Source organism: Acipenser ruthenus, chromosome 34 (assembly GCF_902713425.1).
Source record: "Acipenser ruthenus chromosome 34, fAciRut3.2 maternal haplotype, whole genome shotgun sequence".
In the NCBI taxonomy this organism is placed as follows: domain Eukaryota; kingdom Metazoa; phylum Chordata; class Actinopteri; order Acipenseriformes; family Acipenseridae; genus Acipenser; species Acipenser ruthenus.
This window is the reverse complement of record NC_081222.1, coordinates 2,714,279-2,728,041: the sequence shown is the minus strand read 5'-3', so window position 1 is coordinate 2,728,041 and position 13,763 is coordinate 2,714,279. Positions and strand designations below refer to the sequence as shown.

The following is a 13,763-nucleotide window of genomic DNA, read 5'->3' as shown; positions in this document are numbered from 1 at the left end:
TTTTTGAGAAGCAGAGGAGGTTCAAAGCGTCCTGTTTCTTCTGAGTATCCAAACTTGTTTTTTTTTTTGTTTTTTTTTACAAGCTTCTTTCAGTGACTGGCGAGTACACTCATAAAAACACATCCAGGATGGAAATAAGACTCCCATTGCATAGCAGTTTGAGCCATTCCTGATTATGCTGTGAGCTTAAGACACATCTGAGTTTGTTACCGATACACTCTGGCTAATCAAGGTCATAGTAAAACCTGGAATGGGGTGAAACTGCTATGAAATAGGAGTCTTATTTCTAACCCTAATATAACATGTATCCCACTGTACCTGGTCTCTGCAGCTCATTTAAAAAGAGTGGCAGGTCTAAAACTCTGTTTAAATATTAAATTACAAGCAAACCTAATGTGTTTAATTATACTTACTTTTAAAGATAATAAAAGCTATATTTAACAGACTCTCTCTCTCTCTCTCTCTCTCTCTCTCTCTCTCTCTCTCTCTCTCTGCTGTTGATTTCATCAAAGTCCCCTTTAAAGAATTTAAATTCAGGCAGTGCAATAAATACTCATGCTGCAATTACATCATCAGGCCACCTGGTGTCACTGTGTATGAAGTTACATTCATATCAGACGTGCCTGTTTATAATTAAACAACAACAACAAAGAAATTCTATCAAAACTGGTGACTGTTACAGGTACGGTCATTGTTTCTTTTAAGCCATGTGCTTTCCTCCCACATCCTTATTCTCGATTCGACCATTAAATCTGCAGAGTGCAGACTTCCCCAAAGCTCACTTAAAACCAGCCTAAAATCATCATTAGAAACCTCTTGTTCGCTCAAGGGCTAACGTTCTGCTTGTATTTTCAGTCAGCCCCGCATATGGTGATTGCAGCCTGGCAATAACGCAGAGTGCATTTCCATGAAAACATTTTGTTTAAGAGTACAAGTAATCCCTATAAAAAGATATCATCTTGGATCAGCCGTCCTTTAAATACCAGTCGTGAGCAGAGATTATGCTGTACTGGACATCCAGAACTACAAAAAGAAAAAATTAATGCAAAATAATACGGAGGTCACATCAGTCAATCCCCACATACTGTTCCTACAGTATTAGTTCACAACCAGAGTGCAAATCTTTGAACAGCTCTGCATGATACTTAGTGTTTTTGCTTTCAAATCTATCTATTTAAAAAAAAAAAAAATGCAATTTGCAAAAGCTTACCAGCGGGATACCAATGGTTTACCAGGGGATGCCAAAACTAGAAGCGATTCCAAAACACTAAATATTAAAAAGAAACTTAATCAAATTAAATAAAAAAAAACAAGTTTTTGACTGTAAGTTCTTTCCCAATGCCTTCAACGTTGAAATTTGGGTTTGCATATTTATATGCCGTGGTAAGCAGACTCCATCCCCCCCCGATAGTCAAAATGCTTTCATTTAGTATTGAAGTGTAACGGTTATGGACGACCACACAATTACCAGCAATGGCAACACAATGGAGATGAAAGGAATACTGAGCAATGATACGGCAGCACTCACTGTCTGTGGTACTGCAGTGGGATACCCCAGTGTGCAGTCCTACCACATTGCCAAAATATGAAAATGTTACCGTTTTAGTACTGATAGTGCATGCTGTATTCTTACCACAGATTTGATGATTTTCGTAAGAAAACATCCATTCCCATGTAATATGGAGTTCCCCGTGAAAATTCACATTTCTGTAAGACTAGTGTAAATATACATATTTTTTTTTATCACTTAAAAATAAATACTGCAAACGTTTGTCTTATTGACTCACTGCCTGATACACTGCATTTAGGAACCTGGCAGCCGGTTTAGTTGGCTTCTTCAACGATAAAAAGACAGCAGCTGCATCAAAGATCGGAAATATTTCTACTAAAGATCGCTCTGTCCAGTACAAGAAAGGGGACATTTCACGTGTTTGTTGTTATTTTTACATTTATGTTTTTATTTTGTTTGATAATGGTGAAAATAGAGGAATGTTTGTTTTTGTAGTATAATAATAACTCTAGAGAAAATGATTGATTTTGAATGTGACAACGCTGTTTTTTTTCTGCTTTAATAAATATCATGTTTAATAATGAAATAGCTTGAAAAAGACCTGTTTTTAGACAATGAAATGCTGTGAAAGAAGCCAAAAATACTATTTTATTATAAGCTTAAGTCATTTCACATACCAAGGAATGGTCATATACTGTTATCACTTGCTCAATAGATTTGTGTGAAGGATAGTATTATAGCTACAAAAAGAAGAAGATGAGAACTGATATCAGTGGAATCCATACAGAATGTCTTCTTCATAATCGTGGGAGGTTAAAAATGTGTATAAAATAATCAATTTAGCAGATTGTGCCCAAACACAACTTGAAAGGTTAGGAGTCTATGACACAAATCTGAAGAAGATTTGTGAAAATTCAAGGTGGTTATCGTGTTCAGAGAGACAGACAGACACATAGGTATGGTCGGTGCAAAATCGTTTGAATGAAAACCCTAAAAATGTATTGACCCACACGCCTTTCACATCGAGAGCCTGGTTTAAATATGGCTCAGATCCCAAGTGGTGAACAGAACAATCACTGTGGAACAGGGACCAAGAATCAGACTGATATGGAGACTGTCCCCCTTCCTCACCCTGGAGAAAGAGTGTTCCTCCAGTCCAGGGCAGGCTTGAGACACGGAGACTGAACTGCTCCCTCCCTCACCACCTAAGAGAAAGGGTGCTCCCTCCAGTCCAGGGCAGGCTTGATGCATGGAGACTGAATTGCTCCCTCCCTCACCCCCTAAAGCTTGTGATAATGACACTATGTACGCTGGAAAGGGAATAGCAATGCCTAATATGTGGATGTTTTTTCAGCTTCAGAAATGATTTTAGCAAATGTATTTATTTATTTATTTGTATTTCGCTGTCTTGCAATATAATTGTGCAAAACTGCCCATTTCCTACAGGTTCTAAAGTCTATATTTTATCTCTGCACCAATGCCATTTCTCTTGGATCCGATCAATAATTGTATGTTCCTGTATGTGCTTGTAAAATGCTAATATACTAGAACAGTGTTAACAGAACGATGCAGTGAAAGTTACAGTAATATGAAATAACAGAATCCTATTTTGGTTCTGTGAAATATTTTGTATTAATAACGTACTAGACCTGCATTATGTCACAGATAATGTAATAGTAATAATAATAATAATAATAATAATAATAATAATAATAATAATAATAATAATAATAATAAGTACCAGAACATAAAACTAACATTTAAAGAGTCGAAATTACTGGAAAAAATATATGCAGCCGAGTAACAGAGAGTAACCATGGTCAGAGCATCCCAGCCATTTAGATCTGAATTAAAACACAGTGTCATTTCAGAAGTGAGAGCTAGAATTGACACCATGAAGTTCCTACAGTGAGAGAGGCTTGACAGTTCTGCAGTACTGATATTAGACACAGGGCACTCGGCAATACTGATAATCAGTCCTCCTTATAGTTTCATCTCTGCTCCCTGGCCACGACTGCCAGCACCCTTCTAGCTATAACACCCACCCCCACATTTAGGAGGGGTCAGAATCTGCCCTGCATCAGCCCTGGGCATGCTAACAACACTCCAGTTAAAAGAACATAAACATAAGTCAATAAATAAAAGTCAAGATTAAAAAAGGAGAATGCAGCAAACCTGAAAGCAACAATCCCAGCACACACGAACAGCACGCATGTTCTTATAACGAAAAAAGCTAGAACAAGATTGAAGACATCCACTTTTTTTATTTTTAAAATGGTCCCGTAGCACCGCAAGAGATTTGGGGAACACTCACGATTTTATCTGAGGTCCCGCCACGGGATATCATGGTCCCATTGAGCCCCACCAGGGAAGGCAGCGTCTGTGACATCCAGTTGGTGACCATGGCCATTGTACTGAGCACGGCTCCGATCTTAAGCAGAGGCACAGTCATTTCGAACCGCGCTCCCTTCTGCCCAGGGCCCCTTCCGGCCCCAACCGCACTCCGGAAAATTCCAGCCTGAGGGCACGAGGCTACCCCCTCTCCTGAAAAAACCCACAAGTCAGAGCGAGAAAGAGAATCTCTGAAACCGAGGAGCGGGTTTAGTCCAGTAGCATTCTGCTGCTTGCTCCTCCTGTGTGTGCGCCTGCCTGCTTCCCTCTCACTCACTCCAGCACAGACTGAGCTGGTTTGTGTGCGTCTCTCTCTCTTTATAAGCTGAGGAATTGAAAAGCAGCATCTACGCACATACACTTGCACATACTTTCACTGCACATCATCTTGCTTTATGCCTCTCTTCCTACTCTCTCTCTCTCTCTCTCTCTCTCTCTCTCTGATCTCGCATCGCTGGAGTGCCATCATGTGATCTTTGGACACTAGCCAAGGCTAGCCCTGGTGGGAGGGAACTTCACTTTTAACTAATTGCTCCCAGTCCTCTGGGACAGAGGCTGAGCAATCGAGCCCGATTCCGATTACAGTATTAATAATCTTGCACTGGAAGAGGCACACTTCACCTTCGTGTTTGAACTTGGAATACAAAATATAAACACACAAGTATAAATGTTAATCATTCAGCCTGTTTACATCTAGAGATCTTGTCAGGTAAAATGGACAGTCTAGACAAAATTAAACCACCACACAATTTGTGATTGAATTGCTCCCTCACCCCCCCTAAGAGAAAGGGTGCTCCCTCCAGTCCAGGGCAGGCTTGAGGCACAGAGACTGAACTGCTCCCTCCCTCTCTCACCCCCCTAAGAGAAAGGATGCTCCCTCCAGTCCAGGACAGGCTTGAGGCACAGAGACTGAACTGCTCCCTCCCTCTCTCACCCCCCTAAGAGAAAGGGTGCTCCCTCCAGTCCAGGGCAGGCTTGAGGCACAGAGACTGAACTGCTCCCTCCCTCTCTCACACCCCTAAGAGAAAGTGTGCTCCTTCCAGTCCAGGGCAGGCTTGAGGCACAGAGACTGAACTACTCCCCCCCTCACCCTCTAAGAGAAAGGGAGCTCCCTCCAGTCCAGGGGGGGCCTCAAATTCCGGTCAGGTTTGATGATTTTTTATGTGATTGGACTTTGTGAGGAACTTGCCTCTGCTTGTGCTGCCGCAGCTCTGTGACTAAATCGAGAGGACGCTCTTTCTTTCAGTCTCCTGAATTGTCAATCAAGTGCCTTTCATGAGCACCAAAATAAATCCCAATGCTGGAATTTCTCATTATCGGCTTTCCTAGCTAGTCTAACACTTACTCGGTTTGCTCTGAACCCTGTTCGCTGTGTTTTCTTCATCCTCTTTAGAAGAATTCTCTCAATTTATTCATAGTCAGTTCTGAACATGTGGGGTTAGCGGGGGCACTGTTGTTTTTCTTCAGCTGCTGGTGTATTTGCTCTGGCGTTTCTATAGAAATTGTTTCTCCTGGGATTTCATTCCAGTGAAGTTTCAATAATAAGACCTGCAAGTTTCACAGTGGAAATGAACTTACTATGAAGCATGATATACAGCAGGACAAGATATGTATTTATTCAGTCCTGTGCTATACCATGATTCATAGTAAGATATGTATTTATTCAGTCCTGTGCTATACCATGATTCATAGTAAGTTCTAAACTGAAAACTCACTATTTTAATAATTAGCTACAACGTTTTGGGTTCCGTCCTTTTTCATATAGTATGAGAGACTGATGTTGTTTAAGTTATAGAGCTGTTTGCTATATATATATATATATATATATATATATATACACACACACACACACACACACACACACACACACACACACACACATACAGTGCTGTGCAAAAGTCTTAGACATGTTGCATTTTTTTACTCTGATGCATTATGAGCATCAACAATTTACTCAAAGCCTCCACTAGTGTTTTCTACTATTATAACAACCTTGACTTGCATAAAGAAGGAAAAACATTGAGTGTAGGCTATGTGGTCTAGTGGTTAAAAAAAAGGGCTTGTAACCAGGAGGTCCCCGGTTCAAATCCCACCTCAGCCACTGACTCATTGTGTGACCCTGAGCAAGTCACTTCACCTCCTTGTGCTCCGTCTTTCGGGTGAGACGTAGTTGTAAGTGACTCTGCAGCTGATGCATAGTTCACACACCCTAGTCTCTCTAAGTCGCCTTAGATAAAGGCGTCTGCTAAATAAACAAATAGAAATAGCTTGCATCACTCGATTTTCAAGGTGTGGTATCTGAAGCATAATCAACAAGTACAGAGAAACATCATCTGTAATTGACAAACCCAGGACTGGAAGACCCAAAAAGTAGTCTAACAAGGATGAGCAATACTTGAAGATAATATCCTTAAGGAATAGAAAGAAGACGAGCGTTTAATTGACAACAGAACTGGCAGAAGGCACAGGTGTCGTTGTCCATCAAATCAACAGTATGAAGGTCACTCTTGAAATCAGGACTTAAGGGATGTGTTGCAGTAAGAATACCTCCGTTAAGAAAGGGGAACAAAAGGCTAAAATATACACAAGAACACAGAAATTGGACTATGGAACAATGCTTTGGGCTGTTGATGGATAGACAACGACACCTGTGCCTTCTGCCAGTTCTGTTGTCAATTCAAATTCATATTCAAACTGGCTTTATTAGCATGACAGGAGTGATCCAATGTTGCCAAAGCATTTCAACACAAATATGACATAAAATAAAATGTTAATGACACACAATATCAATCCCTCCCCCGCCCCTCCCTCCTTCTTAACAGAAAGTAAACAATATAACCCCTCCACCCCCTGTCTAATTTAAGAATAAACAGTGCAGTTCTATTGAGTGTCTCCACACTGTCCCTCAGGCTGGGACACACGTCCTGGGCTGCTCGCTCTGCTGTCAGAGCCTCCTCTCCCAGCAGGAACCGCAGTTTCTTAGGGTCAGGCAGGTGTGGAAACTAGGTCAACTGACTCGAGAATTTAGGGAGGTATCTGTCCCTTATTTGGCAGTAATTGTAGCAGGACAGCAGGAAGCGTGCCTCTGTTTCGACTTCTCCCAGCTCACAGTGACTGCACAGCCTGCTTGGTCTGGCCAGCCAGCTCTTTTTATGGCGGCCTGTTTCGACAGCCATGCTGTGGTCACTGAGTCTGTACTTCGTTAGGGTTTGTCTTTGTTTGGGATCTTTTACCTTGATATTGTGCCAGGCTGAAGTCCCTGTTCAGGGCCCGATAGCATTCCAATTTGTTAATTAATTTTGTTTCATTATGCCGATGCTCAATGTATGTCATTTTATTATTGTGATCAATGGGTTTAAATGTTATTGCTGTCATTTTGTCATTGGCTATGTTGCCAGGCTGGTGTTTCTTTGCTAGTTGTCTCAGGGGGTCCCTCTCTGAGCAGAGCTGGTTGCTCTGGGATGCTTTGTGCTCGTAGGAGTGTGGCTCAGCCTGGCTCAGATGAACCCAGAATTTGGCTGCTCTTTTTTCAATGGGTAGCAGTAAGGGGAAGCGACCGAGTTCAGCCCGACACGCATGGTTGGGGGAGTTTCTCCCAACCATGTAAAATGTATATGTAAAATGTTTTTACAAAATTCTAAATGGAAAGTTTCAATTGGACTTTTATCCCATGTTTTGTAAATTTGTCAATTCAACGCTTGTCTTCTTTCTATTCCTTAAGGATATTATCTTCAAGTATTGCTCATCTAATGCACATTGTAGCTATTATCTTTTTTATTATAATATATCATTTTATTTGTATGTTTGGAAGAAAATAAGCTCTTATATAAAAGTTTACTTTGGTCAAAGCATTGCAAAGTGTAATAAAGCCTAGAGAAAGCAGGGTAAACTTTATGAAACCCAGAGAGGTATGGTAAAACATATTAGACGCCATGTCCATGCTAAACGTAACACTGCAAAATTATCATGCAAACGTACTGTGGTGAAGGAGTGGTCACACAGCCTTCTTGAATTTTGAATTCTCATAATGACTGCTCACAATTTGTTTTGCCTTCCAGCCAGATCGCGATACAAGCTGGCAAACAGAATCACAGTCACTGTGTGGAGGCTGAAAGGTCTTCCTTAGACTGGAGCACGGAGGTTGACCTCTGTTATAGCTTCACATGGCATTATAATAGCATGGTAATTCAACTTTTATAACATGACTCTAAGGCATTGGGAAGGGGCTTGGACATAGCGCCGACAGGAGGCGTGAAGAATCCTGTTTTATAATCTGAAAAATGAGGCCACAGCAATCCCAGCTTTAGGGTTGAGAAGGAAAAAAAAGAAAGACAGAGCAAGCAGGTAAAAAATGTATCAAACTGAGGATTAGGGCCAAATACAATCCGAAACGTATTTAGGAGGCAAGGCGTGTGCAGTAAACGTTTGGTGGAGATCGTTGCAAAATGAAGGCAGTTACTGTGTTCACCATGCAGAGTGTGACAGACAGACGGACGCAATCAGCGCATAAGGGAGAATCATTCAAGCAAGACTGCAATAAGTGTTGCTATGACAGCATTATGTCCAGGGTAATGTGAGTTTCATATTATTCTGAGGGCAGTGCAGTGTTTTGTTATTTTGTACTTATGTTTCAATTGCCAATAGGAATGATCCAAGATTATATGCCTTTTTTTATATAAAAGCTATCCGTATTTAATGGTTTATACACAGCTACTCCCCCATAGGATCAGGCAGGCAGGCAGGCAGGCAACTCCCAATACAGGAAAAAGGTATAGGACTAGAAAGTGGTACATCGTCAGAATGTGGTACATTGTCAGAATGTGGTACATTGTCAGAATGTGGTACACGTACCAAAAACTTGACCCGTGTAACTTCTGAAAACGGTACGCTGTCCGTGCTGTGATTGACTGCTGCACAAATCACCATGAACAAGGCAGACTGTAGTTCACCCACGAAATCATGTGTTAATTTTAGATAACCCAATGTGTTGCTCATCAGTTAAAGTCACATAAATTTGGTCAATTGTGAAAAAAAATTATATTAAAAAGAACTTTCTGAGCCAAACTCAGATTGTACCCTCTTTCAGATGGGCGTTTCCTTGTTTTCTGAGCTAAAATCATTTGTGCAAGCCCAGGCAAGTGCAGTACACGGTGTACCACTTTTTAACGCATACCACAAAATAACACAACACCAGTATAGACATACAGCTTTTACCTTTAAGATGATGTTTTTGTCTTATTCTAACTGCTTGAAAGGAGCATGTGCTTTTACTGAGAATCACTTTGACTCCTGTCCATAGATGCAGTACTCTGTAATATGTGTAAAATGAGATTCAATCAGATGAACATTGCCATGGCAAATGAGCTGATTTCTAATTTAATAATAATATTGCCTCTAAACATCCCATTACCAGTCACAGTTATGCTACTTAAGCTTCTCCGGAACAGTGCATATTGATGCACTTGGCTGTAACGTTAGAACTGAAACACATCAACAAATATTTACTCGCCCATTTTCTAGTTCCGTGGCTGAAGCAGAAAGATCTCACATCGCAAAGTTCAAACTGAAACAGTGCTTAAGCCACAGTGCCCCCTTGTGGTCTTTGCTCAAATCATAAGTAAGTGTGCTGCTTCAAGTCCCAGCAAATTCATATCAAGCACGCCGTAATTTTTTTATAACTCAGCCACTCTGCATAGGACCTCCTTAAAATCACCAGGGTCACCTTGGAAATGAGAGGTATATATATATCAAGGGTCCTATCCTAGTTAAATACATTTAAATACATTTCAAATACAGATTGAAAATTGTAATTTGATTTAAAAAAAAAAATGCAAGAATATTGACACACAGCAAATTACATTGATTAAACTGTACATACAGCTCTGGCCAAAAGTTTTGCATCCCCCTATAGAATTAATTAATTTTGCTTCATAGAGTCGAATGAAACCTGCTGAATAATGTTAACATATATGAATTACAGACCGCTTTGCAGTTTTCCCTATACTGACAAAAATTGAAAAATGTGACATTTCGAAATGCATGAAATACTGTACTACTATTAGGCTTCCAGTTTTGCAATATCATTTTGTAGTTTCTTTGATTACATGAGGTTAAATGAAAGATCTTGATTATGTTCATATAGGTTTTTGTTGTTGTTTTTTTTAATTATATCTCAATCCTAAAATTCTAGGTGATGCAAAACTTCTGGCTATAGCTGTGCAGTCGTGTTCAATTATAGATGTAATTCATTGGTTTTATTTTAAACGGCACGCATTGCTTTTAACCTGCAGACGTGCTGATGTCATGGAGGTAAGCTACCAGTGAAACCAGCACCGGACCCTGACCGTACAGGGCAGCAGAGGCAAAACTGTTAAGAAACTTAAGTCAAGTAGACAAAGATTGTCGTACAAAAGCTACTTGAACTATTTCTGTGGGGGGGGGGTGGGAATGTGCACAGACCTATGAAACTTGTAATGAATTGGCATCTCAGCCCACTGAATTGAATGAAAAGACACGGGCTGAACCGCAAACCATACGGCTCAAAGACAAAAGTCTTACCGTTCAGCTACAGAGCAAGCTCTGCGGTGGAGAGGCGAGCCCAGGCTGAGTTCAGGCCACTGGAGGATGTGCAGGACACCCTGGTGCACCCTGGGATAGAGCCTACTTGTGTCAATGTGGCCAAGTCAATGTGCCCTTTACTGCCCTGGGTAGGTTCCCATAATTATGTAATGCATATTTTCTTAATGTTAAATATATTGGCCAGCAAAGGGTTAAACCATGTCCATCAATTGGTTTCCCTGTGGCATTGCACCCCTGGGATGCCACTGAGGCGCAGCAAAGCCATAGGAATAACTGGCAGGCTCTTCTAGAACAGCTGGTCACTCTAACGCTGTGCGAACACAAAGCCACTTTTTAAGGAACAGCGTCTTGAAAGTGTTTCCAGCCAGGAGACCTAGTTTGAGGCAACTCTGCTGTATCAAACCTCAAGTCTAGTCTAGAAATCTAGTCTTCTAAAATCCAAAGTTCCCAGCCACAAAATGACAAAGCCAGATTAAAAAATATCCACAGGGGGCCGAGTTGTTAGCGTAACTCGGCCAGGTAGAAGCTGTAACCCGGCTCGGTCATGCGTGTTGGAAATTGTCAACCTCCACTCAGTCTTTAATTTATTTACACATGGATTCCGGGCACGGGCACAGCCATCCAATCACAGCCCTCCGATCTACATATGCATTATCCCTCATGAATTATGTAGAACCACATACAAAATAAAGCCTCTGGCGCGCATAAACTGCTGAGCAGTCAAGTCTCCTGGCGGGTCAGTAAAAAAAGACAGCTGTGTAAGAACGCGAGGCGATCAAGTGACAAAGATTATGTACAAACAAAATGGGTCACGTTAATATTATAGTGCATCTTGGTGCATATTAAAAAGAAAGATAAACAAACAAACAAACAATACCGAATAATCGTATATTCTTTTCTTTCTTTTTTTTCTATTTTCATATGCACCATATCATGTATTTCATAAGAAAGAAAGAATTATGAATTCTGTCACGTTTGTTGCCTTTCAAATTTCTCAGCGGTCTGCTTGAGTGCTTTCTGAACAGAAGGAGACGTCTTCTCCAGTGCTTGTAGTTACAAGCCTGCGGATTACTGGTAATGTCTTTCTGCCACTGAAGCTGTTCAGGGGGCAGCGAGCCTCTAATCAACACCAGCGTTAAAAAGATTTCAGAGCAGTCTTCTCCACAGAGGGCAGACTCACAAACACACAGACCAGACAAGCAGCGAATGTCATCATATTTTCGACTCACTCTCTGTCCTCGGAGCTGATGCAGCACCTGGCAGTAATAAATTCACTCAAGTGTTGAGATCAAACTGCTCTTTAGCTAATTTGATTTCCGAGACATCGCCTCACAACGCCTAATACCCCCAGCCCAGAGGGGAAAGCGCACGGTTTGCTCAGACCTGACAAACCTGATGATTTAGACCGGAAGAACTGTTGCAAACAAAAACTCCACCCCTTCCATTTCACGGATACCTGCTGATATCCATGGAGTGTGAGTGAGGAGAGTGGTTGCGTGATCGCTACAAACCGGCATTCTGTACAATTTGTGGGTACCAACCAAATCCCTATTGAAATGAATGGTGTGGTACCCTCTGCAATCCGGAACCTGTATATTCTGGAATCCGGTATGATGTTTAAATCGCTTCAGTCTAAAATCCATGCGCAATACGGCACCGGGTCATGGCGATTTTTCACTATGGTTTGCCTTTTTTTTTTTTTTTTTAATATATTCTTTACTATACCTCTCTGTGCTTTACAATGCTTCCCTATGCTTTACCAGACCTCTCTGTGCTTTACAATGCTTCCCTGAGCTTTACCATACCTCTCTGTGCTTTACAATGCTTCCCTATGCTTTACCAGACCTCTCTGTGCTTTACAATGCTTCCCTATGCTTTACCACACCTCTCTGTGCTTTACAATGCTTCCCTATGCTTTACCACACCTCTCTGTGCTTTACAATGCTTCCCTATGCTTTACCACACCTCTCTGTGCTTTACAATGCTTCCCTATGCTTTACCACACCTCTCTGTGCTTTACAATGCTTCCCTATGCTTTACCACACCTCTCTGTGCTTTACAATGCTTCCCTATGCTTTACCAGACCTCTCTGTGCTTTACAATGCTTGCCTATGCTTTACCAGACCTCTCTGTGCTTTACAATGCTTCCCTATGCTTTACCAGACCTCTCTGTGCTTTACAATGCTTGCCTATGCTTTACCAGACCTCTCTGTGCTTTACAATGCTTCCCTATGCTTTACCAGACCTCTCTGTGCTTTACAATGCTTCCCTATGCTTTACCACACCTCTCTGTGCTTTACAATGCTTCCCTGTGCTTTACCAGACCTCTCTGTGCTTTACAATGCTTCCCTATGCTTTACCACACCTCTTTGTGCTTTACAATGCTTCCATATGCTTTACCACACCTCTCTGTGCTTTACAATGCTTCCCTATGCTTTACCACACCTCTCTGTGCTTTACAATGCTTCCCTATGCTTTACCAGACCTCTCTGTGCTTTACAATGCTTCCCTGTGCTTTACCAGACCTCTCTGTGCTTTACAATGCTTCCCTATGCTTTACCAGACCTCTCTGTGCTTTACAATGCTTCCCTATGCTTTACCATACCTCTCTGTGCTTTACAATGCTTCCCTATGCTTTACCAGACCTCTGTGCTTTACAATGCTTCCCTATGCTTTACCACACCTCTCTGTGCTTTACAATGCTTCCCTATGCTTTACCAGACCTCTCTGTGCTTTACAATGCTTCCCTATGCTTTATCACAACTCTCTGTGCTTCACAACGCTTACCTGTGCTTTACCATGCTTTCACTGTTATGCTTTATCTACACTTTGCCATGCTTATAAAACTTTATAAAGGAAGTAACTGCTCCAACCAAATAAAACACTCGCCAGGCTGCACAGCTTTACAAAACTGCACCAGTCAAGTGATTTAAATAAATAAATAAATACATGAATGAATAAATACATTGATGTGCAGCTGCAGCCCATGCCCACGCTGTACTGGCACTCTCAGAATGAGCTGAACAGATGGCCTAGCCATTCCAATTAGCAAAGCTGGCACGATGTTTACTGAGAACCTTGCTGCATGCCGACACCAGTCCAGGCCCTTCACTGACTCTTTGGATCTCTTACAGAACGCCTCATTTCACACTTTAAGCCCTGTTGTCTCAAACCCCTTGGGGCTGTGTTCCACTGGGGGCACATAAAGCATAGTGAAAGCACATCACCCATGTTCAGTCAGGAAAACGCATGCGATAAGAGACCATATTTATTAAAGCTTGCA

The 13,763-nt window shown here is 41.4% G+C and overlaps 1 protein-coding gene across 3 annotated transcripts in view; it reads right to left on the bottom strand.

Annotated features, from left to right (window-relative positions):
• LOC117962641 (noelin-2-like) overlaps positions 1-13,763 on the bottom strand; it is a 109,490-nt gene that overhangs the window by 52,183 nt on the left and 43,544 nt on the right. Inside the window, exon 1 of one of the 3 annotated variants that reach the window (XM_034915932.2) lies at positions 3,825-4,330. The exons of the other annotated variants lie outside the window; for them this stretch is intronic. Within the exon in view, the coding sequence (XP_034771823.2) occupies positions 3,825-3,962 (138 nt within the window). The 5' untranslated portion in view covers positions 3,963-4,330. Of the gene's footprint in view, positions 1-3,824; positions 4,331-13,763 lie in introns of those variants that run through there. 3 annotated transcript variants of the gene reach the window in all.